Source organism: Pipistrellus hanaki, assembly GCF_964339955.1.
Source record: "Pipistrellus hanaki genome assembly, chromosome: 16".
Classification (NCBI taxonomy): Eukaryota; Metazoa; Chordata; class Mammalia; order Chiroptera; family Vespertilionidae; genus Pipistrellus; species Pipistrellus hanaki.
The window spans coordinates 12,784,327-12,811,596 of NC_140518.1; the positions used below are offsets into that span (position 1 = coordinate 12,784,327).

General features: G+C 53.4%; 1 protein-coding gene across 2 annotated transcripts; it reads left to right on the forward strand.

Moving 5' to 3' along the window:
- The first annotated feature begins 326 nt into the window (after nt 1–326).
- On the forward strand, nt 327–20,163 carry KIF18B (kinesin family member 18B). Of its 2 annotated transcripts, XM_084863447.1 has the most exons (16): nt 348–478; nt 1,230–1,424; nt 9,247–9,573; nt 10,128–10,285; nt 10,589–10,693; nt 10,862–10,972; nt 11,058–11,255; nt 11,414–11,590; nt 12,190–12,264; nt 12,425–12,525; nt 12,924–13,110; nt 13,427–13,554; nt 16,739–16,944; nt 17,207–17,729; nt 18,613–18,702; nt 19,145–20,163. In XM_084863447.1, the coding sequence occupies exons 3-16, from the start codon at nt 9,255–9,257 to the stop codon at nt 19,233–19,235; spliced, it is 2,469 nt and encodes an 822-aa protein (XP_084719573.1). In that variant the 5' UTR covers nt 348–478; nt 1,230–1,424; nt 9,247–9,254; the 3' UTR covers nt 19,236–20,163. The 2 variants fall into 2 exon arrangements, with proteins under 2 accessions (XP_084719572.1, XP_084719573.1); XM_084863446.1 differs by lacking the exon at nt 1,230–1,424 and having other exon boundaries at nt 327–478.
- The last annotated feature ends 7,107 nt before the right edge of the window (nt 20,164–27,270 follow it).

A 27,270-nucleotide genomic window follows, 5' to 3' on the forward strand; every position in this document is an offset into this window, starting at 1 on the left:
TCTGTGAAAAATCAATAAAATATATTTTAAAAAAAAGAAAAGAAAACGGGTTTGATGTCTCGTAGCTGCAGTTGATGATGAATCCAGTCCCAGGGACGAGAGAGACGGGCGGTGCCTCCCATTTCCCCCCAAACCCCGGATCCCAGCTCCGTGCGGATTCCTGCCGGTGTAACCCGTCCAGCCTCGGAGGCTGCCGCCAGCCAGCCAGCCAGCGGTTACGGGAAGTGCGCAGGCGCACTATTGGGCCGGTACTTGGTTACTTAGGAAACAGCCAATCAGCGAGCCGGGCGTTGGCCAATGGGAAGCGCGGATGAACCGACCCGGCAGATTTGAAAGCGCGGCGCGGGCGGGCGGTGGTTTCCTTGGGGGGGAAAGAGGGGAGCCTGTGGGGCCCATTGTCCGGCGGCCCCGGCCTCCGGTTTGCGGCCGAGGGACCCGGCAGCGAGCGGCAGCACCGGCGGCGGGGAACCGGCGAAGGGTAAGCCCCAGCCCGCCCTCTTTAGAGCCAGACACCGAGGCGCGGCGCGGAGACCCAGCCGGGTCTGTGCGGTCTCCAGGGAACAGGGCGGGGTCGGTGCAGGGAGCATGGCGCCTCCTTCCACATCTGCGCAGGAGATCGGGCTCGTCCTCCGCACCCGTGTGCGGGACCTCGACGTGTCCGCACATCTGCACCGGGCCCGGCCCTCCGGGCATCCGCTCTCTCTGGGGAAGGCCCTCCTGCTCGGGTGTGAGAAAGAATCGGGTCTTCCTGGACCCTAGATCTGGAGGCCTGGGACCCACTGCGCACCTGTGCGGAGTAGCTAACACCCTCCGCACTCATCTCCGCGGGAGGACTGAGTGCAGAGCTTTGCCCGTGGCCGTGACTTAGCTAATGGGTTACTTAGTTCTAGAGGTAAAGTTGGAAGGAAGGAAGGAAGGAATGAAAGAGCATCCGTATGGTAGAAGACCATGCTTTCTGCTACTGCTCCTAGGATGCCTTCCCTTAGCGATGACTCTTGAAGGTAGTGAAGTAACTTGGAAAAGAGAAAGCCTGGTCTCTGCCACGGGAAACGGGGGCTTTTACCCAAGACAGTACTTTCGGCATCGTGGGAAAATGATGTTTGTCATGCTAATCCTGATAATAATGGCTAACGTTTGTTTGTTTTTAGCACTTACCATGTTTGGATGAACTTAGTTAATTCTCACAACTGCGCTATTGGAGAGATGCTAATATTATTTACGTTTTACAGATTGGGAAACACAGAGACGGTGAGCCTAGCTCAGAGGAGAAAGCCTACAGCGTTTTTCTGAATGAGCTTCTCCTCCTCCGTGTTACACTGTTTTCTCCAATCTTGTCCCAGTTCTACTTTCTCTGCCTCACCGCATCCATGCTTCAGCTACCAATGTATCCAGTCCTTCTCTGCCTATTTCATTATTGAATTAAGGTATCTCAATTTGTTGGTCTTTATATTATCCAACCCAGCTCCATTTATACTTTTTTTTTCAAAAAGAGTATACAAGTGGCATATTTGAAGGTATTCATAAAAATTGCCTCTATCTGGCCACAAAACAAGTCTAAACAATATCAGAGTTCAAGTCATATTTTCTTTCCACAAGCAATTAGTTAAAAAGACACAAAGGAAAGAGAAATTAAACCCACATTTTAGATCTTTTTTTAAAAACCCACTTAAAAAAAAAATTAAAAATAAAAATAAATAAATAAAAATAAAAACCCACTTAACTCAGTAAAATGGGATATCATAATTGTAACTAAAAGATAATCAATATGGAACAGTGAAATGTTTTCTTATATTTAGAAAACATGTGGGATACGGTTACAGCAATGTTTCTAAGGTAATTTATAGTCTTAAGTGTTTACATTTCAACTTTTCTTAAAAGCTGAAAGTTAAAAAAAAAAAGCTGTAAGTTAGTGAGACACATACACAACTTTAATAAGATAGAACAATATAATAAATGTGTAGGAAATAAAAAGGAGTTAAGAGCAGAAATTAATGAAGTAGAATTTTATTACATAATAGAGGTTTAACTTAGCCAAAATCTGCAACTTTAGAAAGACTAATAAAAAAAGCCAACGTCTAGCAATAAAGAAACAGAAAAATGTTCTTAAGCATGAAAATAAAGACATAACTTCAGTTACTGAGAAATTAAAAGAGAAAGAGAGAACAAGTTTAATGGAATTCCCTTTCTAACAATGCTTTTGGATGGTTTCCTAGGGGGGAAAAAAAACTTACCAGAATTGATTTAATAAGCTCTGAAAATGTTGAACAAACTTGGGGCCACTGAGGAAATTAAATTAGTTTAAAATGTACTAACACACCCATCAAAGACAACAGCCAGCCCATGTGGCTCGGTGGTTGAGCGTCCTATGAACCAGATCACAGTTCAGTTCCCGATCAGAGTACATACCCAGATTGTGGGCTCCATCCCCAGTATGGGGTGTGCAAGAGATAGCTGATTGATGATGCTCTCTAATAATTGATGTTTCTATCTCTTTCTCCCTCTCTCTTCCTCTCGGAAATCAATAACAACAAACCCCACCACCCTGGCCTGTTTTGCTCAGTGGTTAGAGCATTGCCTTTGCACTAAAGGGTTTTAGGTTTGATTCTGGTCAAGGGCACATATTTGGGTTGTAGGTTCAATTCCCTGCCCCAGTCAGGGTACGTGTGGGAGGCAACCAAATCATGTGTCTCTCTCACATCTATGTTTCTCTCTCTTCTTTCTCTCTCCCCTTCTCCCTTCCCAAGCTCTCTAAAAATCAATGAAAAAAATATATATATATCCTTGGGTTAGAATTAACAGAAAACAAACAAAAAACCAACCTACCAAACTCAACCACAAATTTACAAGCAAGTAGAAGAAATTATTCTAATCTTACACAAACTACCCCCCCAAAAAAATAAAAACCAAGAAAACATTTCCAGTCTATTTTGTGATACTAAAAATGAGACAAAGAAAATGATAAGCCAATCTGTTTTATAAATGTAGTTGTAAAAAAGTCTTAAATATTAACAATCAGAAGCCAGCAATGTGTATTAAAAATACATTATGACCAAATTGGGTTTATCCCAGGAATATGAGAATGATTTAACATTACAAAATCTATTAATACAATTTACGTAACTATAGATTAAAGGAGAAAACACATTTTATTAGGCACAAAAATAGAATTCAATAAAATTCAACACCCATTCATGATTTTTTTTTTTTTAATTTGGTAAACTAGAAATAGAGGTAAATTTTCTTAAACCAACAAGTGGAACAATAGGAGCATTCCTTATAAAATCAGAAAAGAGACAAGATTGTTCACTCTTGTTGCCTCTATTCACTAGTGTAGCAGAGATCCTAGCCATAACTACAATATAAGACAAGAGAAATAAATAAAAATAAAATTAGGAACAAGCAAAATAAAATCAGTTACGCCTTATGATTGCTTATTACACACACACACACACACACACACACACACGGACGAACACAGCTCTTCTCTTCACAACCGGCCATAGAAAGAACCAGTGGTCTTTGGACGTTGCCCTGTAGGTGCCAGGGTGAGGGGAGGCAGAAGCCACAAAAGCGCAGCTCCAGGGCAGAATCGTCTGGTACAGAGTATCGATTGCCTCTGCTGACAGTCTGAACAAGGTCAAGTTCTGACCTTGCTATTTATCATCCCTGTGACAGATTCCTACGTTTCCTTTGTAGAGTTGGGGTGTAACTACGGAAAGCGAGTGTTGTGAAAGTTAAATGACAGCCTTTGTAAGGCATTTAGCATAGGGCCCGTTACATAGTAAGCCCTCAGTAAGCATTAGCTATAACAGTAATTACTTTTAGACTTTTGGATTCAGATTGTGTGCTTCTCTGACCTTTAGTCGCCCATAGGGTAGGTATTACACAGCCTTCACTGCAGGCGGGGTCTGGTGCCTAGGCATCTGGGGTGCACAGATCGTATCAGAAGAGGGTTCTTCTCTTTTGGAGCTTAGGACAAGAAACCCAAGTGTGTGCGAGTTGTGAAGGAGCAATGAAGGGGGGTTACAGCATTTTGGGTAGTGGGGTAGTTTTTATTTGGGGGGGGGGCGGGGCAGGGGTGTGTGTGTAAGATTATACGGCAATCCCTATAAAAACACAACATCCAAGGATAGACACCGCCTGCCTTCCCAGCTCTGTGTCTGCAGGCGGATCCCCTCAGTCCTCCAGGGGCTTCTGAGGAGCTGGATTTGTCCCTTTGAGCGGAAGAGGGGGGGGGGGGGGCGGGCAGAGGAAGCTTTCCTGACAACAACTGAATCTCGGCTTCCCGTCCCCAGCTCGGCAGTGAACTAGCCTCTGGGTTTTAATGAGCTGCCCTGGGTTAGAGCAGGACGTGACTGTGGCTGGCTCAGAACCCTGAAGATCTTATTAAAGAATCATCTCCCTCGTACTTTGGGCTGAAATGCTCTTTCCAACTGAGGATCAAAGCAAACTTGACAAACGTTCTCTCATTAATCTCCCCATCCCCCTGGGGCGGGAGCCGATCTGTGGCTGTTCTCTCTGGCTCTCCGAGGGGGGGAGCAGGGATGTGCTGCGGCTGGTGGATAGGCCTCCCACCGGTCGGATGCAGAGCACAGGACCGGGGACCCAGGTGTCCTCGCTGCCGCCATGCCCAGCGTCACCCCGGCCCCGGCCCGTGCCCCCAGCGCTGTCTCAGAAGGAAGGAAAACATCTCATTAGGCAAACAGCCTGCCTCGCTGGCCCTCAGGAAGCGGAGAGGAGAGGACTGTAAAGGTTACATGCACTCGGCTGCCAGTGCCCTTTTTAATTTCCTGCTTAGAATGTTAGGCTGCTCTGTCGCTCCTGCTCAGCTGAAACCCTCCCTGTGGGGAGCTGGGACTGCCATGAAGGCAGCCAGTGCAGACCCAGACTGCCTGCTCTTCCCTGGGCGAAGGGTGATTATGGGGATGGAGAGGCGAGGACGGGAGACGGGCATTCTCTCTGAGTGTCGAAAATTAGGGGCAGTCCATGGAGCTGCGAGTGTTTGCATAATACATTATGCTAGTTACAGAAAAGAGATTGTAATTATTACTAAACATAAGGGACTATTACAACAGTGTGAGCGGGAGAGCATAATATATAGTAGCATTCATTACAAGGCTGTTTGCAGACTCTGCCGTCAAGGCTTCCTTACTAGATTGGGATCTTGGGCAAGTTGCTTAACCCCCTCAGTCTCAATTTGCTCCTGGAAAAATGAGTATAAGAATAGTATCGGGGACAGGGGGAGGGGAGCAAAAAGAAATAGTATCCGTTTTGTGGGATTGATATGGAGATGAAAGAAGATTCTACTCATAAGTTGCTTAAACAGTCCCTCATCTGGTGGGTAGGCGGTTGCAGTCCAATCGCTGGAACAAGAAAAAAATTATACACGTGAAAAAGATTATTATTGACCAGGGCTGTGTGGGTCAGTGGTTGAACGTTGACCCATAAACCCAGGAGGTCACAGTTCAATTCCTGGTCAGGGCACTTGTAGGGGTTCCAGGCTCAATCCCTAGTAGGGGCTGTGCAGAAGGCAGCCAATCAATGATTCTCATCATTGATGTTTCTATCTCCTCCCTTCATATATGTATGTGGAAAAAAAAAAAATATATATATATATATTAATATTAGCTGATATCTTATTTTGTATAGGGAGAAATTAAGAAGTTTGGAGGGGGCCCTGACCTGTTTTGCTCAGTGGATAGAGCGACAGCCTTTGGACTCAAGGGTCCCAGGTTCGATTCCGGTCAAGGGCATGTACCTTGGTTGCGGGCACATCCCCAGTGGGGAGGGTACTGGAGGCAGCTGATGGATGTTTCTCGCTCATTGATGTTTCTAACTCTCTATCCCTCTCCCTTCCTCTCTATATATTAAATACATATATATATATATATATATATATATATATATATATATTTGATAAAGTGTGCAAATAATGACAGTGATTTTCTGTTTTTAGCTCTTCTATGTTTAGTTCCCCACCCTTTGAGGGGGACAGGAGTTTCAAATCAGCTTAATTCTGCCTCATTTCCTCCCCTCCCCCCCGCCACACACTCACACACACACACACACACACACACACACACACACAAATGAGTTCTTTGCTGTAGTATTAGGTAGAAATTCCAGTTTTCTTTCCTGAATGACCTTGGTCCTGTCAGCGGGACCTGGAAAAGCACTCAATGTTCCTGTTCCCCAGGGTCAGCCCCCTTACTCCTGTTAACATACCCCTAGAGTTGGGTTGAACTTTTCCAGGAAATCTGTGACTCCTGCATTGCAAAAATTCCATCCCTACCCTTGGTAGGCTGGCTTGAAGGAGAAATGAGAAAAACAAGGAGAGAGGTCCGAGGGGAAGGCGAGAGGGAATAAGCAAATCAGTGTTTGGAATTATTGCCAGGTCAACATTAGGAAATCTGTTCACGCCACCCTCTACATTAACAAATTGGAGGAGAAACACTGTGATCATCTCAGCTAGTGCCAAAAAAGCATCTGACAAAACTTAACACCCATTCCTCATGGACAGTGAAGGGTGGGGAACTAAATTTAGAAGAGCTAAAAATAGAAAATCACTGTCATTATTTGCAAACTATACCATCATTTAATTGAAAAACCTAAGAGAATCAATGACAGTCTATTAGAACTAATAAGGGAGTTCAGTAATGTGGCCAGATACAAGATCTGCATACTGAAATTGGTTGCTTTCCTATGTTCTGGCAAAACGAATTAGAAAATGCAATTTTTAAAAGAGCCTATTCACAATATAATAAAGACTGTACAATAACTGGTAATAAGCCTGTCAAGAAATACACAAAACTCAAATGAAGAAAACTATAAAATTTTACTGAGGATTATAAAGTTGTGAATAATGAAAAGAGATACTATGTTCCTAGATGGGAAGACTTAATATTATGAGGATGCCAATTCTCTTCATATTAACCTATAAATTCAAAGTACTCCAATTAAAGTCTTAGCAGGATTTTTCGTAGAATTCTATAAGCTGATTCTAAAATTATATGGCAGACAAGATGCTTAAGAATGGCCACGAAAAAGAACAATGAGGTGAGATATTATAGAGCCACAGTAATTACAACAGTGAGTTACTGGGAAAGGAACAGACGCATCAGCAGAACAGGGTGGAGAGTCCACAAACAAGTCCACGTTCGTAGGAGAACTTAGTTATGTTAAATGTGGCACTTGAACTTGGTAGAGAAAGGCTGCACTATTTAGCCCTGACAGGTTGGTCAGTTGGTTAGAGAATTGTCATGATACACCAAAGTTGCGAGTTCAATTTCTGGTCAGGGCACATATAAGAATCAACCAATGAATGTATAAATTAGTGGAATGGCAGGTTGATGTCTCTCTTCTCTCTCTCTCTCTCTCTCTCTCTCTCTCTCTCTCTCTCTCTCTTCCTCTCTTCCTCTCTCTTCCCTCCCCCTTCTCTCCCCGCTCTCTTTAAAAAAAAAAAAAAAAATACAGTTTTTAATAAATGATCTTGAGACAATTGCTTACCATTTGGAAAGAAATCTAGAAACCACATACCCATTCACAAAGAAATAAATCCAACTTTATAAATACCTAAATTTTAAAAATAAAATGTATTAGATAGAAATATAATAGAAGTATTTATTAGCATGGGAAAATAATGTCTTCTTAAATATGACAAAAATCATAAAAGAAAATTTGACACATTAGATGATTTAAAAATTTAAAGCTTCAGCATGGTCAGGGTAGGGTTTTTTTCTAAGAATGCATGGTTGGTTTGATACCAGGAATACTATCAAGCAATTTACTACCTCAACAAAATAAAGGAGAAGAGACATATTAGGAGATGCTGAAAGAGCATTGGGTAAAATTTTAGACCTTTCTAATAACCACTCTAAGTAAAATTAGAATAGAAAAAATTACTACTATGATAATGGCTACATATGCAAAAATAATTTCTGAGTAGTGAAGCACCAAAGCCATTTCCTTTAAAATAAATGAGATGCTCATTGTCATCATTATTATTCAACATTGTTGTGGAAGTTCTAGGGATTGCAGTAGACAGGAAATAAAATATTCGCTATAAATATAGAGGAAAAAGGTAAAAAAAAAAAAAAAATTATTTTCTGATGTATAATTGCATACTCTGAAAAACCCAATAAACCCTAATTTTAAAACACACACACAATTGGAATTAATAAGAGAGCTTGAGGGTGGTGGCTATAAGGCAGATGTATAAAAATCAATTCGTGTTTCCCCATACTAGCAATTGCCACCTGGAAACAGACATGGGGGAAGCTGTTCCATTCATAAGAGTGATTAAGTCCATAAAGTTCTCGGGAATTACATTAAAAGGGCAATTACAGAGCTATCCGAAGAGAAAGAAAACTATAAAATCTTATTGAGGGACATAAAAAAATATCTGAACAAATAGAAAGGCAAGAGCCATGTTTTTGCATGAAAAGGTTTAATATAAAATGAATATGTAAATGTAGTACCATTCCGTTTTTAATTCCAATAAGGTGTTTTGTTGTTGTGGGGGGAGGAATGGGATGTGTTCTGGGTTGAGGATGGAATGGATAAGATTTTCCTATAGTCAAATAGAACAATAAGTGTCTGACTATAGCCAAGAACATCACGAAAAAGAAAGGCTAGTGGAGGGGGAGGGCGATCTTGCCTTACTAGGCAAAAAGCATACTGTAAAAGCATGGGATGGGAACGGCATGGTGCTAGCACAGGAACAGACAGATTGTGGAACATCACAGAAAGCCCAGCAATGGGCCTCTGAAAAAAACACAGTCATCTGGATACGACACACATGGCATTTCAAGTGGGAGAGAGCTATTTATTAATAATTGGTGCTGCCGAAACCGGTTTGGCTCAGTGGCTAGAGCGTCAGCCTGCGGACTGGTGTCCCAGGTTCAATTCCGGTCAAGGGCCTGTACCTTGGTTGTGGGCACATCCCCAGTAGGGAGTGTGCAGGAGGCAACTGATTGATGTTTCTCTCTCATCGATGTTTTTAACTCTATCCCTCTCCCTTCCTCTCTGTAAAAAAAAATCAATAAGATATATTTTAAAAAATAATAATAATCGATGCTGGCACCAATATTCTTACTCTGTTGAGGTGTAAAGCAGAGACCAGCTGTCAGGGTGGGGGCGGAAGGAGGCCTGGAACGCTAGACGGAGGGGGCACGCCTCCCTTCCTGGTCATCTCCTCTGCAGCCTGGGGTCGGGTCAGTCCTCATACCCAATGGTGTCTCTGCCCAGGTGTTGCCATGGTGATGGCCGTGGAGGACAGCGCGGTGCAGGTTGTGGTTCGGGTTCGACCCCCGACCCCACGGGAGCTCGAGAGCCAGCGGAGGCCCGTGATCCAGGTGGTGGACGAGCGGGTGCTGGTGTTTGACCCCGAAGAGCCCGACGGGGGCCTCGTGGGCCTGAAGGGGGGCGGCGGCCACGAGGGCCCCAGGAAGAAGGGCAAGGACCTGGCGTTCGTCTTCGACCGGGTCCTCGGCGAGGCGGCCAGCCAGCAGGACGTCTTCCGGCACACGGCCCGCCGCGCGCTGGACAGCCTCCTGCAGGGCTTCAACTGCTCCGGTGAGCGCCGGCCGGCTGCCCTCCCCCCGCGTCCTCTCCGGTCTGCGCCTCTGACGGCCCCTCCCCTCAGCCGGGCGTTCTCCGGCTCCCCCACTCATCCTTCTCCTGTGTGCGAGGTCCTCCGGGGCCTGGGATACATAGCAGATCAGACAGACATGGCTCTGTCCTCTTGTACTTACCGGGGGGCTGGGGGGGACACTAATCCAAATCACACTCACAGGGTGCGGTTATAAACTGAGGTGAGTGATGGAGGGAACCAGCCCTGGGCCTTCAGCAGAGGAGAGGGTCCCTGCGGCAGGGAGGAGCACCCCCACCATGCAGACCCCTTTGCCCTGGACTTGGCAGACCTGTAGGGAAGCCGGAGCATAGAGGGGGGGACCCCAAGCTGCAGTGCAAACATGGGGCGGGAGGTGAGTGATTGGGAGCAGGTGGAAGGCAAAGGAAGGGGCTTGGGGAGGGGAGGGGAGGGTGAGCTGGTGGAATGCACAGCGGGAGCCACTAGAAAAGGCGGGTCTGGCCCTGCCACCACCTTACTCCCCTCCCTGTGCCCTCAGTGTTCGCCTACGGGGCCACGGGGGCCGGGAAGACGCACACCATGCTGGGCAGAGAGGGGGACCCCGGCATCATGTACCTGACCACCATGGAGCTGTACCGGCGGCTGGAGGCCCGCCAGGAGGAGAAGCGATTCGAGGTGCTCATCAGCTACCAGGAGGTAGGCTGTCCCCTCCCCGGCCCGGGCGGCCCCTCCCTCCTCTCACACCACCTCACGGGGGAGAGGCGGGGGGTCAGGGCGGTAGGAAGGGGGCAGGTGGGGGCCCCGAGAGAGCCCAGAGGAAAGACACAGAAACAGCTCAGACAGAAACTGCGTGTGAACTAAACCTGCTCCGTCACTGAACGCCACCCCAGCCCGCAAAACGCCGCTCCCCTCTGGTGTGCGGTCCTGCTTCCCCTGCCCGGAAGCTCAGCCCTCCGGAGGCCCTGTCCCCAGGTCTCTCCCTGCTCCCTCTCCCCTCAGGTGTACAACGAGCAGATCCACGACCTCCTGGAGCCCAAGGGGCCCCTGGCCATCCGAGAAGATCCCGACAAGGGGGTGGTGGTCCAGGGACTTTCCTTCCACCAGGTGAGCGTGGGCTCGGGCGGCACGCACAGGCCTGTGGGTCCGGCAGAGTTCCGGTGCCGGGCGGCTTGGGGGTGCCCCGTACCCCCTGGCGGTGCTGGTGACCGGGGCTCTGAACACCAGCCCGCCTGCTGGGAGAAGCCACAGCTCCCTTCCCGACCTTCTCTGCAGCCAACCTCAGCCGAGCAGCTGCTGGAGATGCTGACCCGGGGGAACCGCAACCGCACCCAGCACCCCACCGACGCCAACGCCACCTCCTCCCGCTCCCACGCCATCTTCCAGGTGAGAGGGGCCGTGGGTCGGAGCCCGAAGGCAGGGCTCCTGATGCCCAGCTCCCCCCCCCCTCACCCCCGCCCTCTGCTCCCAGATCTTCGTGAAGCAGCAGGACCGGGTCCCAGGGCTGACCCAGGCCCTCCAGGTGGCCAAGATGAGCCTGATCGACCTGGCCGGCTCGGAGCGGGCGTCCAGCACCCACGCCAAGGGGGAGCGGCTGCGGGAGGGCGCCAACATCAACCGCTCCCTGCTGGCCCTCATCAACGTCCTCAACGCCCTGGCCGACGCCAAGGTAAGGCTGCCCAGGCCCAGGGCTCCCCACCACACAGCCACCGGGGGCCCAAAGCCAAGGCCTCCTCCCCTCGGCCCCAGGGCCAGAGGCGGCCAGGGCCCAGCCCGGCTCTGCCCGGCCCGGCCGCCTCACCCCGGGCCCGCTCGCTGCCCCCCCAGGGCCGCAAGACCCACGTGCCGTACCGGGACAGCAAGCTGACCCGGCTGCTCAAGGACTCCATCGGGGGCAACTGCTGCACCGTGATGATCGCCGCCGTCAGCCCCTCCGGCCTGACGTACGAGGACACGTACAACACCCTCAAGTACGCCGACCGGGCCAAGGAGATCAGACTGTCGGTGCGTGCAGCCTGAGCCGGGGGGCGGCCGGGAGGAGGGGGCAGGGCCCAGGCCTCCTCCGGGTTGTGGAACAGGATTCCCACCGGGCAGAGGGGGGCATCCCCGAGCCTCTGTCCTCGGGGAAACTGGTAGAAGTGACCCCGTCCCTGTCCTCGGGAAGACCTGGCGTGGGGGAGAGGCAGGATGGTCTCCACGACTTGGAAAAAAGAGTAAAGTGCGGCATCGGACGGACGACTGAGGCAGAATGGTCTCTAGAGGGAGGCAACAGGAGGGCGAGGCCGAGTTGCTTTTAGCAGCAAAACAATACGAACACCAACACGTGACACAGATAAGGGCAGAGCGGCTCTGGTTTCCCCTGCCTCTCCCTCGCCCGGGGCTGCCTGCTGAGCGCAGTCAGGGGTCTTGGGTTCAAGGGCAGCCTCTGGCCCCGGCTGTGGTCTCAGGCGATCACTGACCTCCCCAAGCCCGTTTCCCCCGTTGTGAGTGTGAGTCACGGGGATGTGGGTGAGGTGCCTGGCACGGTGCCCTGCCCTTAGCAGGGGCAGCTCACAGCCACTGCGAATGAACAAACCGATCTCTCCCCCGTGTCCCCGTCCCAGCTGAAGAGCAACGTGGTCAGCCTGGACTGTCACATCAGCCAGTACGCCACTGTCTGCCAGCAGCTCCAGGCCGAGGTGAGGAGCCCACCGGGGGGCATGGCTGGGAGGCGGGGCCCCCTGGCACGGTGGGGGGAGGGGGGACTGGAGACTGGAGCATTGGGGTGCGGCCAGGACTCGGTGCCCCTGCCTCCTCTGCTCACTTGGGACCCTGAGGAGCTGGCGGTTTGGGTTCCAGGTGGCCAGCCTGAGGGAGAAGCTTCGAATGTACGAGGCGGGAGCCCAGGCCCCACAGCAGGACCTCCCGCGGCCCCCCACATCGGGCCCTCCGCAGCCTCCGTGAGTTCTGCGGCCCCACCTGCCTCAGCCTCCATTGGGCAGGGAAGGCCCCTTCCCCAGCTTCCGGGGGGCGAGGGCTCCTTGCTTCTGTCTGACACTGGAGCTAGGGGTTCCCACCCGGTGCCCGGCACACTGACCCCACCCACAATGCTCGGTGTCAAATGAGTAAATGGTACCCCCGCCTGTACAGGCAGCATCTGCTATTCAAAAGAAGGTGCAGTTAAGAGGTTGGTGTCCTTGTTTCCTAAACAAAAATTTCTGGCTCCTCCTGCCCTCCTCCAGTACTGCTCACTGGTTACCCAAGCATCCATCCTTCCGGGCTCTGTACCACCTGCCCCCTCCCTGCTTCCCCCACCTGCCCCTACTTCCCACCCCTAACCCTCTCTTTTCCCCCTTAGCCTTTGCAGCTCCTCCCCACCGTCTCCTCTTCCCAGCCAGCCCTGCACCCCGGAGCTCCACCCGGGGCCTGCCGTCCTTCAGGAGGAAAGCCTGGGGGCAGGGGCCCACGGGGAGAGGGTCAGGGAAGGCGACTCTTCGGACCAGGAGCAGCCCTCGGAGGACACAGACAGAGGCCCGGCCAAGGAGGTGGGACTTCGAGCTGGTGGGCTATTCGAGGAAATCCCTTTCCGACTCAGGGAGGCCCCTCGGGCCCAGGTTCTCTACCGGGAGGTCGCATGTTAGTCATTGGAGGCTTTCGGATCCTGTGTGTCTGGAAGTGAGGAGGGTGTGCTATATCAGGAGGGCAGGCAGGGAGGATGGAAACTGGGAGGACGGAAAGCCAGGTGAGGACTGGACCTTCCAGGAGCTGCCATCCCCTCTCGGAGGGGGAGATTTTAGAAGCTGCGTACATAGGGAGGGAGGTCATCACGGCCCGCAGCCTGATAACTTCCTTCCTCTTCAGGTTCCCGTCCTGGTGTCAGCACAGAGCCCCCGCCAGTCACTGCTGGAGTCCCCGGGGCTGGCCCTGGAGGCCAAGCGAGCCGAGGACCACCTCTCGCCACAGGACCTGGAAAGGGGCCGCTCTAGGCAGTAGGTATCCCCTTACTCTTCTCTGGGGTCCAGGGAGGGAGAGATGGGTCCCAGCCTCCTGGGGTGGGAGTTGGTGCTAAGTCACAAAAGCTCTGGTTCTGCTCTAGTTAAGAGTCAGATTTTTTCAGCAATGTCCATTATCTGCATTTTTTAAAAAACTAATAAATTTTATTGATTTCAGAGAGGAAGGGGGGGAGAGAGAGAGAGAGAGAGAAACATCAATGAAGAGAGAGAATCATTGGTTGGCTGCCTCCTGCAGGCCCCACACTGGGGATCGAGCCTGCAACCCGAGCGTATGCCTTTGGCCGGGAATCAAACCGTGACCTCCTGGTTCCTAGGTCGATGCTCGGCCACTGAGCCAAGCCTGCCGGCCATTATCTGCTTTTAACAACTTGATATTATCACCTATTCTATTTATTTATCCTCTCTCTGTTCACACCTCCACATCGCTGGCAGGCCAACAAAGGGGAAGCAAAACACCGAATTCCATCGGGATAGCTGGCCAGCACCGAGTTAGGGCAGGGCCCCGGGTTCGTGCTTTGCCTTCCGGTCTGAGGGCCGCACCGCCCGTCCTCAGCAAGGAGGGAGCTGCCAAGGAGGGAAGTCAGGTGGCAGGCTGGGGAGGGGCCGCCTTCCTGAGTCCGGGGTTTGCCGTGCCTCCGCACCCACAGGCTGCCGTCGCAATTTCTTCTCAGAAGTAAATACCAACCACCCCCCAACGCTAGAGCGATAGATTTCGGTGCTTAATAGAGAGGTGCTGCTAATATTTCCTCCCTGGGCCCCCCCGGAACATAAATCCCCTGCCACTTAGCTCTGCTGCCGCCAACCCCGCTCTGCCCTCCCCAGCACGCTTCATGCTAGGCGGTGTATTTAAAGCTCTCAGACAGCAGGGCCTGTTTAATCTTATTTCTTGTTGGGGAGTGTCTGTTTCCAACTCAGCAAAAAAAAAATGCCGCAGCCTGAATAATCAGCGGCTTATTATCTGCCTCCTGCTGCCGGCTCCCTGGGGCCCAGCAGTGGCAGGGACAGCTGCAGGCTCCCACTTACAGCTCGGGGTCTCCCCGCCAGGCTCCTCATTGCGAGGAGCCAGGACACCTGGGTTCTCGCTTCTGGCCTTGTTGCTTCAGTCGTGTGGCTGTGATCTGGAGATCGTAGCCCTCATTATCCTCCCCTACGCCTTTGAGCTGAAGTGCAAATAAAATGTGACAGGAGACCCCAAGGGTTAGGGCTTGCAGAACATTCTTGATCGCCTCCATACTTGAAAAAAAACTGTTAACCATCAGATCATCAAAAATAATTCCTCTCTGTCTTCAGACTTCAGGATCTGAGACCACCAGGGTACGGAGTCAATCTTAAGATGTTCCAGTTCAGTGGTTTTCAGAATTTTTTATTGCTGCAGAGTCCTTCAAGTGAAATCTCACACTGACGTCTGACATGGGGAACGGACAAGGCAGAGTTGCTCCATTTAAAATGTCCTCAGATGGGTTTCTTCCCATCTGATTGGAAAACCCCTGACACAGACCAAGCGTCCATTTGTCAGGTGGGGCCCCGAGGCGCCTGCCCGGGGCCACACAACTACGGCGAGAGGGATGGGGCCAGACCTGCTCGTCTGACATCTGGCCAGTCCGTTCCTCCCAAACAGCCACTTCCCCTAACGGTCTAATCTTCATGCGAGCGTGTGTGGCTCCGGCGGATATGGGATGAATTTCCGCTGTGTCCTTTTTAATTTATATCCTGCCTTCTTTCCAAAAGGCCTGGAGGCTGCTTTAGAAAATGAGCCGGCTTCCCTGAGCACACACGGAGGGCGGAGGGGGCGGCTCCGGGGGGTCCGGGCAGGTAGAGGATGGTGCTACCTGAGGACAAATTATTGGCCGTGAATAATCCCCGCTGAGATAATTGTGTTTTCTCTCTGATCGGAGGTGTGCCTGACAGAAAGGAAATTTGCTTTATTAGAATCTAAATTTACAACATCAATAATCGCATTACACTCATAATTTCCCTTAAGTAGCCCCTCAGTGCCTGTGAAGTGTGCATTGATTCACGCGTACTCTTCCAGCATCCCAGCCATGCAATAGAAAGCACAGGCTGAAGGCATTTTTAGGGGCCCTCTCAGCACCCAGATCACACAGCCTGTCTTATTTCATTTCCTCGTATCCTAATAAGGTAGATGGCATTATTTCTGCTTTACAGGAAACAATAGTTAGCTAACTTTATATGCTCACTTTTTTCCCTCCAATATATATTTTATTGATTTTTTTACAGAGAGGAAGGGAGAGGGATAGAGTTAGAAACATCGATGAGAGAGAAACATCGACCAGCTGCCTCCTGCACACCTCCCAATGGGGATGTGCCCACAACCAAGGTATGAGCCCTTGACCGGAATCGAACCTGGGACCTTTCAGTCCACGGGCCGACGCTCTATCCACTGAGCCAAACCAGTTTTGGCCATAGTGCTCACTCTTGAGTACATATGCCAGGTTTGTGTTTTTATTATTGTTGTTTTTATTGATTTCAGAGAGAAGAGAGAGAGAAAGGGGGGGCGGGCATCAATGACAGGAGAGAATCATTGATTGGCTTGTTCCACACTAGATATTGAGCCCACAACCCGGTCATGTGCCCTGACAGGGAATCAAACTGACTTCCTGGTTCCTAGGTCGATACTCAACCACTGAGCCACACCAGCTGGGCATCAAGTATTCTTTAAACACTCTCCGTATAAAATAATTTGTTTCATCTTCCCAACAATCAGATGAGGCGGGTTGTCCCCATTTAAAAGAAGTGGAGACTGGGGGTAAGCAGTGGTCCCAGCTCAGCTGGTGGGAAGTGTGGAACAGGTTTGAGCTGCCAGGCTGGCAGTCTGACTTGAGCCTGGCTCTTCACCGCTGCCTTTCATTGCCCTTCCGGTAAATGAACTTACTCAAGATCACTGCACCTGCTGAGTCCCAGGCCACATAGCACCCTTCCCCTACTTCCTAGGTTGCTGTCTGTCGGGAGGCAGGTTTCGGTGGGTGAAGCCTCTCACCATTATCTGTGACCATCTCTGCCAACCCGTCTTCAGCAGGGATGTGGCATCGCGGGAGCGTGGCTGGGAGGGTGGGGCAGGCAGCCCACCTGAGCTCCTCCCCACACCTGGAGCAGAGAGGACCCTGGGAAAAAAGGACAGACACCCCCTTCTCTGTTCCAGGTTGGTGCTGAAGGTGCTGAGCCTGGCCCGGCGGCAGTACTCCCTGCTCCAGGCAGCCAACCTCCTGACCCCTGACATGATCGCAGAGTTCGAGACCCTGCAGCAGCTGGTGCGAGAGGAAGAACGCGGGCCTGGAGCCGAGGCCTCCGGGACTCCTGGCCCAGCCAGGGAGGCACCTCCGGCTCAGGAGCCGTGTTCAGAGTCAAGTGAGTCTCGCCCCTGCTCTGCCTCTGCCTCTTGGTGCCGTCTCCAAAGCCAGCCGGTGCCGAGGGGGAGCTGGGGTGTCAGGAGCTGGGAAAGGACCTCTGGGATCAGAGGGTGTGCAGAGAGGCCCCAGGAGCCCTGGCAGAGCTGAGGAGTTAGGGTCTCCTGCATCTCTCCCACGTCTCCCTCCCCAAATTCCAAAAACTTTACTTTCTTCTGCCCAGTCCCTGATCTCCTCTCAACGCCCTCCTTCTCTGTACCCAGAGCTTCCAGGATACTCTGGCCCTGTGACCCGCACCATGGCAAGGCAGCTGAGCGGCCTCGTGCCCAGTGTGGGGGCGCCACCCGGGCCCGACGGCACCTCTGCCCAGGCGTCTCTGCCGTCCGTGGAGAAGAAGAGAAGGAGGAAACGGAGCCCCTCAGAGCAGGACAGTCAACAAGCCCCAAGGCTGGGGGCCAAGCGCCAGCACCAGTCCTTCCTGCCCTGCCTGCGGAGGGGGTCCCTGCCCGAGACTCAGCCTTCCCTCGGACCCACCCCCCCCAAAAAGGGAAGGGGCCCCTCCCCCTGCCACTCCCCTCGCTTCTGCCCAGCCACGGTCGTCCGAAGCCGGGCGCCTCTGGGCCCTTCCGCCCTGCAGAACTGCTCCACCCCGCTGGCCCTGCCCGCGCGGAGCCTCAACCTCACCTTCGACCTCTCCGAGGAGACCCCCTCCAAGCTGGGCTTCCATGAGCGCGCCGGCTGGGAGAACGTGCCCCCGCACAGGCTGGGTCAGCCCTTCGTCCCCAGGTGAGTCTCCCCTCCCAGCGGGGAGCCAGGGCCAGCGAGGGACAGGGTGCCGCCTGGAGGAGTGAAACAGCCCTGCTCTCGGAGCCTGGACGTTTGCTGTCTCTTCCCCTTTGGTCTGGCCAGGTCACTCCCCGGGCAGAGCACACAGTTTCGGGGAGCCATTGCTACTCTCAGGGGCCCGGCCTGGTCTGTTTATTTCAAGGCTGCCAGCCCTGCTGGTTTGGGGCACGCCATGAGGAGCTACAAAGGGGACCCCTCCTGGGGAGGGCGAGCAGGGAGCAGGAATTCACGAGGGCAGTCCAGCCCTCTCTGTCCCTCTGCATCGCTTGGGTCCTTTGCCCCGATTGGCGTTCTGTGTGCCCCTGAGAAACACTTCCATCTGCCGCCGCCGCCGCCCCCAGATTTTACCGTCCAGCCTGGCATGTGGAACCAGGAGGGGCGTTCTTCAGAGAAGATGGAGCTCTTACCCGCACCTTCCACCGCATGTCAGAGTAGGGGGACAGCACCAGCTCAGGACAGACCAAGGGCCAGAACAAGCGGCAGACGCCTGGCTGTGTGAGGCCGAGGGCGGCAGGCCGCCCGCCGCACCCCCACCTCCCCCACAGCCCGAGCCACCGCTCAGTAACGAGCTCCGGGCGGGCAGGTGGAGGGGTGGAATCGTTTGAACTCCAGCTCCCTGGACACACCAGAGACTGACACCTGCGTGTCCTCGCAGAGCGGGCCTGTCACTCAGCTGTCAGCCCGGCCGAGGGGCGGGGAGAGGACTCCGCCGCTTTAGTGGGAAGAAGCCTCAGAGGTCGACCTGTCCAGCCTCCCGCCCCCCACGCCGGGGCCTCTCCTGCTCCCCCCCTGACCTGCCTCCCTCCCTCTCTCCCTCCCGCAGTGGACCCGCGCCCCTGTTCTCCACCAAGGGCCCCAAGCCAGCATCTTCCTTCCCTGAGGCCTCAGCCCGCAAGAAGAGGCGCGTGGTGAGGTGAGGGGGGGAGGGTCAGGGAGGGTAGGGGGAGAAGCTTTCACCAGGGCGGTGGACACGTGGGCCAAATGCAGGCCCCCACGTGCCTGGACCCTGGAAGCCGGGAGCAGGAGTGCATGGAGCAGGGCCAGCGGCTGGATCTGCCTGAGGTTCCCTTGGCCCTTGCTGCTGCAGGTGAAGGGTAGCTATCTCTTTGGCTCAAGGCCTCAGGCCCCCTCTTCCTGAGAGAGGCGTGGAGTGTTCACTGGTTAATCCAGGGAATGGACTGCTCAGCCCCTCACCTCTGCTTCCCTCCCCGCCCCCACCCCTCTCACCCTCACATCTGGCCTGGGGAGTACTTGTGGGTGCTCAAGGCTTGGTGTCCAGGCCCACCCCCCCATCCCCACCCATCCAGGGGCACAGCGTGACCTTCTACCTCCCCTCCTTCCCTTCCCGCCCTCAGCTCCGCCATCTCCCGCCGCAGCCGCATCGCCCGCCTCCCCAGCAGCACCCTGAAGAGGCTCGCAGAGTCCCTCACCGCCCCCGGTGACTAGCACTGGGGACAGGGATGGTCTCAGCCGCAGTGACAGATGAAAACAGGAAGTAGGAAGTGACAAGGTGGGCAGAGACCCGAGGACCTGGGAGTACTTCCGAGCATCGCAGAATCTTGATGACAGATGGGAGATGCATGGAAGAGAACAGTGGGACTGAGCCTTACTTGTCTCCTTCCTTCCTGCGGGCACCCGGGGCCCTGCCTGCCTTCCTCAGCTTAGAGCAATTAACGCCAGCACCCTCTTCCTCACTAGCTCTCCTCTCCATCATTCATCCTGATCAATCTCCTGTTACATTCAGCTTCTCAGCATGTATATATTCAGTTGTGAGTGTTAATGTGTTGCTATTTTAAAGGTGCTACCATCATCGTCCCCCCACCCCCCAGTTTATAACACCCTCCCCACAGGCCGGTGGCTGGAGGGCTTTGCTCCCGTCCCCCAGTCTAACAGGGCTCTGTCTAATGATGGAGGAGGGATGACAAGGAGGAGGGGGCCAGGTGGGGAGCCCCAGCTTGGCTCCTCCTGGTTTTGAGGAAGGGACATTTTCAGCCCCATTCCCCCAGCCTGGAGCAAAAGCCACAGTCCTGGTGACAATGCAGGAGATTGGTGGTGCCTTGATTTCCCAATGAAGACAGCGTCGTTGTTTTTATCCTTATTGTGAACAGGCTACTCACTCGGTGTAAACAGCAGTGTGAAGAAGAAAGGGAGCCCCGGCCCAGAGGCTCAGGTGGTTGTGGTGTATACCAAAGGTGCGGGTTCAATTCCCGGGGAGGGCACATACCTAGATTGTGGGTTTGATCCCCAGTTGGGGCGTGTATGAGAGGTAGACAATCATTTCACTCTTCCTTACTCTCTCTCTAAAAATGAATTTTTACAAAAAGAAGAAAGGCGGGGGGGGGGTAGAAGCAGCCAAGGAGAGGTCAATGGGGGGGGGGGGAAAGAGACTCATGTAATATTTTTACAAAAAAGAATTTAAATTAAAAAACAAAAAGAAAATTCAGCCTTAATACTAGCACCTATAAAAGTTGTGAATACGTGGGTTTATATCCTCTGATCCATTATTTCTGCATATATATATGTATATATAGATCTATTTTTGTTACAAAGATTAATAAACCATCTCTATCTTGGATGTACGTTTCTCTCTGTACTCGGGTAGAATGGCAATACGCCTTCCCTTTCTCACCTTCACACTCTAAGACCTCAAAAAACTCTGAGTTTAGAAAACTTTCCCCTCTGCCTCCTGCAGCCTCAGGTCAGCTCCTGAGTGGGTGAAGACAGTTATACCAGACAGGCCCGTCTGCTCTATAGGATGGGTGAGGGTTACCAGGACGGTCAGGGAGAGCATCTTAGTGGTCCCCAGGTCTCTAAGCTAAGGTGAGGCTCCAAGCCAAGTCCCAACAGGCCTGAACCCAGGGCAGCCTCCCTCTCACTGTCTCCCAAAAGCCCCACTCTCATCCCCATGGGCGGCTTTCCTCTTGACTCACTTGGGTTGTGACAGTTCAACATCAGTTTCCCTCTGTCTCTCGGGGAAGACATGCTGTTTGAATGAACTCAGTGTAAACAGCGTTACAGGAGTCCGTGTTTAACCCACTTCTGGAAACAAGCACATTAACGGCATTGAACACGTTGCGAGTGGCGTGTAAAGAATGCCGCTGACGTCAAATGGGTCCCGGCTGCTTGGGGAGAGCAGCCTCCACTCTGCTGAGCTTCTCCCAGCTCAGGTGTGACTCCTTTTTGGAGGAGTGGAGAGGGCACAAAGCCGAGCCCCAAGTTCCTGCCAGCTGCAGGCGTCTTCACACAGCTTGGAGATCCTAGGAGTCCCAATGAGACTGACTCAAAAAGTCCAACAAAACACGCCCAGCCTGACCGTCGTGGCTCCGTGGCTGAGCGTCAACCTGTGAACCAGGAGGTCATGGTTAGATTCCCAGTCAAGGCATATGCCCAGGATGCGGGCTCGATCCCCAGTAGAGAGCATGCAGGAGGCAGCTGACTGGTGATTTTCATCACTGATTTTTAAATATATATTTATTGATTTCAGAGAGGAAGGGAGAGATAGAAACATCCATAATGAGAGAGAATGATTGATTGGCTGCCTCCTACACACACACACACACACACCCACTTGGGGATCAAGCCCACAACCCAGGCATGTGCCCTTGACTAGAATCAAACCCGTGACCCTTCAGTCCGCAGGCTGATTCTCTAGCCCCTGAGCCAAGCCGGCTAGGGCTCATCGTTGATATTTGTTAAACTTTCCCCCTGTCCCTTTCTCTCTGAAATCAATAAAAATATATTTTAAAAAGAAAAAAAAAAAAAAGCATGCCCAAAATTAGGCACCAAGTGGCATGTCAGGACTCACTGAGGTCTGCTCCTTCGCGTGGCACCAAGCTGCTTCCCTTTAGAAGTGAGCAGGCACCGTTTTTTCCTGCATGCCTGAGGTTCCTCCTCTCCAATTAGTCTTAATGAGTTTTCCCCCACTGCGTACCGTGATTCCCACAGAAGCAGTCACAGCTTCACATCGGTAGCCCCCAGCAGCCCGGCATGGCGCCGTGACCTTAGGAGGCCTTGCTGAGCGCTGGCTGGATTCAAATTGAATAACTTCCCGTTTCCTGGGGCCCTCACATATATTATCTCATTTGGTCACCACCACCTCCAGCCCTGCAAGGGCAGAGGCAGAGGCACAGGGCAAGGCGGGCGGCTGGCACGGGGGCCAGCGGAGTCCACTGCACGAGGCAGGATTCACGTGGGCCGGGGGCAGCTCAGGCTTGTGGGAGAGGTCACTCTAGACAAGGATGTCCTGCAGACGGCCATTCGCTCAGCAAACATGCGTGGCTCCGCGGTGCAAACCGTGCTCTCTGGTGACCCATTAAACATACAAAGACTCTGCCGATGGAGTTAAGCATATGTGGCTCCTGCCCTCAATCACAGGAGGTCGGGCTGAGAGCTCCCGCTCCCCAGAAGGCAGCCTGGCTGGTCCCCGTTTACTGGGAGCCGGCTGGTGCCGAGGGCAGCAGTGAGCTGACAGCCAGCTCCCCGCTGACCTCCGTGGGCGGGACTGGAGTCTAAGATTGGATTGTTTTTACATAAAGAGAGTCACCCGCGAAGCACGGCATTCGATGGCTCTCCACTGAGGTCCCTCTCCCTGCCTCTTCCGCCTCGCTGATCTGGGCAGAGCCCCTCATTCCACTCCTGGGAGTTTGGAAGTACTCTCTTCCCAGGCCCTTCACACCCACCTCAGGCCCCGCAGCTCAGGTCTGGACCCCACTCTGGGGCACAAACACCTGCCCAGTGCAGAGAACCCCGCTCGGTGCCAGGAGCTTCATACAGAGAGCAAGACATGGTCCCTCCATTCAGGACGTCAGGAGAGCACTGGCTCCTGCCCCTGAGTGTGAGCCAGCCCTGCACCGGGGTTGAGACTGTCAAAGTGAGAGGACTGGGCTTTCACCGCAGCCATCTGCTTGGCTCCCACAGAAGTCCTGCCTCCCACACTTCCGCTTCTATGCCCCCAGGCTCCCCCAGGAATGTCCTTCTGGCCCTTGGCTAAGCTTGGAGGGATCCCAGTTCCCAGGTCCATCCTAGTTCATGGCCATCTTCCCTTCCTCCACGGTTCTTCTGTGGAGGAGGACCCGGGAGGACTGAGAGGGAGGTCTTGGGAGTAGAAGGGACCAGAGTCACCCCGAGGACCCTGCAAACTGGCTTTTCCAGCCACCACAAGGGCTCCCCTCCGCTCTCCGCAGCCCTCCCACCGCTGGCCCCTGGCTCATCCTGTCCATTTGGAGGACCACTGGGCTGGAAATAACAGACTGCCCGCCAGCCCTCTCCAGCCGGGGACACATCTGGTCCCCGCCTCTCACCCTCCCAGAGGGATGCAGTCAGGCAGGGAGATGGAGGGGAGCGAGGAGCAGAGCAGATCGGGGAGAAAGCAATTAAAAAGTGGGTCTCGGGGTGAGAGGTGAGGGATGGGAGAGGCTGGAGTGAGCCCTGGCTGGGAGCGGGGAGGAAGGGGAAAGAAAGAGCTCGAGCTTATTAACCCCAATGAAGCAGCCTGGCCCCTGGGTCTGTGCAGGTGAGTGAATTGATGATGCTTCACATGACGACGATGTGCTGAGAGGCGGCAGGGAAGGGGAAGGGGAAGGAGACGGGGGCGGGGGGGGGGGGTGCATCCAGGACTCCTTCTGCAGCCACAGGAGTTGGTGCTTCTAACCAGCAGAGGCTGGCTGGGCACAGGCTGCGGATGGCAGAGGAACCTACCCTAGCCTGGGGCAGCCATCCTCCAACTGGAAGGAAATAACCTCTGCCCTCAAGGGGCCTCCCGCTGACAGTGAGCCATGGTTCTCCTATCAGGGAGCTCCCACCCATGGGGAGAGGGCGGCTCCTGTCCTGTGGGTACCTTAGTCTGAGGGGGAAGCAGACCTCATCCTTAGGGCGATCCCAGTCTGGCCCAGGTCCCAGCATTCGGAAGCCCCCATCCACGAGGGAAGGCGTGGCCCTTCTCCTCGGGAAGCGGGCTGAGGTGCAGAAGAGCCAGCCCCACACCTCCACCTCTCAAACTCAATGGAGCTGGGACCTCTAGTCTAGGGCTGGGGAAGGGCAAGGGAGGAGGAGTCAGGGAGGCCAGGAAGACTGGGAGACAGCCTCCACGCTGAGTTCCTCCTGGGCAGTTGGAGGGGGAAACCCAAAGCCAGGGGCGAACGGTGCTGGGCGAGGGGCGAACAGACCTCACTCCCACCCTGTCCTCACCGGCTGCTGCTGCCACCCCCTGCGTCCTGTCCACACTGCTAACTGGCTGCCCAGTGTGGGGGGCGGGGACACACGGTCCCTGCTCCACCCACCGTGAAGTCAACAGGACATGGCAGCCCCTCTCCCCGTGGACCCAGCTTCCAATCCGGGCCCACCCATCACAAACATGCTCACGTGTAGATCTGTAAATCACCTAGTGGTGTATCAAGCACCTGCTGCATCCGGCTTTTACTGATTTTACCCTCACAGCTGCCTTGGAAGTAAGTATGGCTAGTCCCCATTTTACAGATGTGGAAATGGAGACTCAGAGACGGGACCGTAAGTCAGCCAAGATCATACAGCTGTTGAGTAGCCACAGCCTTGCTCTTTCCCTAGAGGGCATTGCCGCAGCAGTCAGAGGCAGCTCTGGAAAATAAAGGGGGTGATGCCTCTGGGTGAGTCCCCCCTCTTTCGCTGCCTCCAGACCTGGTAAGCTGAGCACTGCCATCTAGTGGCCACCCGGGCCCGGTTTCCTTCCTCAGAGACGGGTCAGGGAATGGACACACTGAGTGGTCAGCCAGAGAGACTCATTCTCTCCATCCCACCTACACTTGCTGCCCACCGTGCTGGGCGGGCACCGGGAGAGCGGCAGGGGCTCAACCAGAACCAGTGGGCAGCAGTCTAGTGGCAGAACAGCCACTTGAATTAGAGGTTGGCAAATCTGGAAAACACTGCACACCTCGTGTATGGGTTGAGGCCAGGCGTCGTGTTGGCCTGTCCTGAGAGACATGTGGGGCCTGTGGGCAGACGGGCATCTTGACAGATTTATGACACAGGGGTGGGGGTGCAGGGCGTAGAAGGTCATCTTATACCTACTTCAACTTGAAGTGGGACATGGCTCGGCTGAAGGCCCTGTGGAGGGGTATTCGGGCATCCTCTCCCCATGCCCCACAGCTTTCCGCTGTCCAATGAAGAAGTTGGTCCAGGGCAGTGGTCGGCAAACTCATTTGTCAACAGAGCCAAATAGCAACAGGACAATGATTGAAATTTCTTTTTGAGAGCCGAAAACTGACTTCTGCGCATGGGCCACGAAGTTTCAATCTCACTGTATGTGCACCCACACGTGGTGTTTTGTGGAAGAGCCACACTCAAGGGGCCAAAGAGCCGCATGTGGCTCATGAGCCACAGTTTGCTGACTACTGGTCTAGGGATTGGCCTGAGGCTTTAGATGTTGAGGCCCTCAGGCTGGTGAAGCAGGAGAGGAAACACTATGTACAATAGATGGGACCTGAGCCAGTCCAGGAGAATGCAGTGGAGGCTGGGAGCTGTGTCTGCCTGGGGCAGATGTGCATCATTGTGTGTGTGTGTGTGTTTGTGTGCAGAGAGGGGGTGGGAGAACACAACTGTCTAATAGGATTTAGTTAAATTAATGCATATAGAAGAAAACCATACAGCTCTTAGAATGATGATGTATGTGCACAGCCAGCACAGCCATCAGCCATGGGTGAACCTGAGAGGGGGCAGTGAAGGATGGAGAAGATAGACAAGAGAATTAAGCTGGGGCTAGGGGGGGGACACTGCCCTGATGGAGAGACAATACCACAGCCTGCAAACCGAGTCTTTATTTTTCAGCCAGATTCCACGAGGTAAAGTAAGGGCATAGTCAAGATGTTTACAATGTTCTCCTGGGTTTCCAATCTACTCAATGACATGCACCTGATCAAGCTTTGTTTACTTGCTGCACCTCCCACAGTCCGTCTCACTCAGCCACGTGATATCACTCAGCCACGTGGGACCACAAGGTCAGACCATAAGGTCAAGCTTACAGCCATAGCCTTTGGCTATCACTGTGCTGGGAGGGCCAATTCAATTGTGCTGGGACTTGCGCGCGGCTTTGCCACCAGAGGACCGTGCCCTCTCCATCAGTCTGAGGCTTGAACCTGTCCAAATGCTGTAGCCGCGCTCCGCAGATGTGGATAAATATTGTTTTTATTTATACTTTTTAATATGTTTTTATTGACTTCAGAGAGAGGAAGGAGGAGGGAAAGAGAGAAACATCAATGACGAGAGAGAATCGTTGATCCGCTGCCTCCTGCACGCCTCCTACTGGGGATTGAGCCTGAAACCTGGGCATGTGCTCCAACTGGGAACCAAACCATGACCTAAGTCCATAGGTGCTCAACCGCTGAGCACCACGGCCAGGCTAGATACATATTTATTTATATGGAAAAATGTCCCTAGCACACTGAGTGCAAAAAGCAAATTACAAAATAAGTTGTACAACATGAGCCCCCTTGTGAAAACATGACTTTATATACGTGTGTGTTGGGAGTGGGGGTCTGGTAGTATTTATCTCCAGGTGGCAAAATTATGGCTAATTCAATTTTTTTTTATTCTGAGTATCTGTGTTTTCTGATTTTTCTACACTGAATGTGCAGTACAAATAATGTATCTCCCCAGCCCCTCCACCCATGACAAGATCAAAAGTCACTAGCACCCCCTTCAGGATTCCCTCGCCAAGGAACTGCTCAAGCCCTGGGGTCAAATGCGGCTAAGACTTGGGGCCTCTCCCCTCCTCTCCCTGTGCTGGGACTCACACAGAGGATGCTGGGGAAGACGCTCTCCATGTGGGCACGTTATGGGCTGCCTGCCGGGGTTCCCCCTGTGAGTCCCAGCGCAGGGGCCTGAGCCACCTCTGAGAGCTGGGGAGGGGGCGAGCAGCCAGGCCCTGTCTGCAGAGCTGGAGGCCCGGCAGCGCTGGGTTGGCCACCCCCAGGGCCTTCCCCCTCGTGCCCACTGAATGACTCACCTTGGCACAGTCACAATGGTCTGGGGTGGGCACGGAGCCCGCTTCCCGCTCCCGCCAGCCCCATCAGTTGCTTTCTGAGAAATCCTTTGAGCAGGGGGTGTGGGCGGCGCCCTGCCTCGCAGCCTGACATCCCGGGATAAAAGCAGCACAGCCCCCTGCGGGCTGCCCTCCCCGTGCGGCGCCCGCCCTGGCGGCGGAGAACAAGGCTCCATTCAGCAAGTGCCCAGGAGAAGGGCTCAGAGGCCCGGGCAGGGGCAGCAGGCGGAGCGGGGGTGGGAAGAAGGCTGCCCACTTCCCAGAAGTCCAAGGACACAGATGGGTGGGGGTCCCGGGTGGGGTGCTGACCCCGCGGGACCAGAGTAAAAGGCGTAGGTGGATTTGAAGCCTCAAGGGGCAACAGGGCCCGGGCCCAGGTTCCCAGTTTGGAAGCTCTGGCTCCTGGGTTCCCAAACCCACCTATTCCTGGAGGCCTTTCCCCGTCTTCTCCACCTGATGTGTGGGAACTCG

Bases quoted from the DNA above. Each gene is read 5' to 3' on its own strand.
- KIF18B (XM_084863446.1), top strand. From the start codon at position 9,255: ATGGTGATGGCCGTGGAGGACAGCGCGGTGCAGGTTGTGGTTCGGGTT. The intron at 12,526-12,923 runs GTGAGTTCTGCG...TTTCCCCCTTAG, and splicing joins TCGGGCCCTCCGCAGCCTCC to CCTTTGCAGCTCCTCCCCAC. The intron at 13,111-13,426 runs GTGGGACTTCGA...CTTCCTCTTCAG, and splicing joins ACAGAGGCCCGGCCAAGGAG to GTTCCCGTCCTGGTGTCAGC.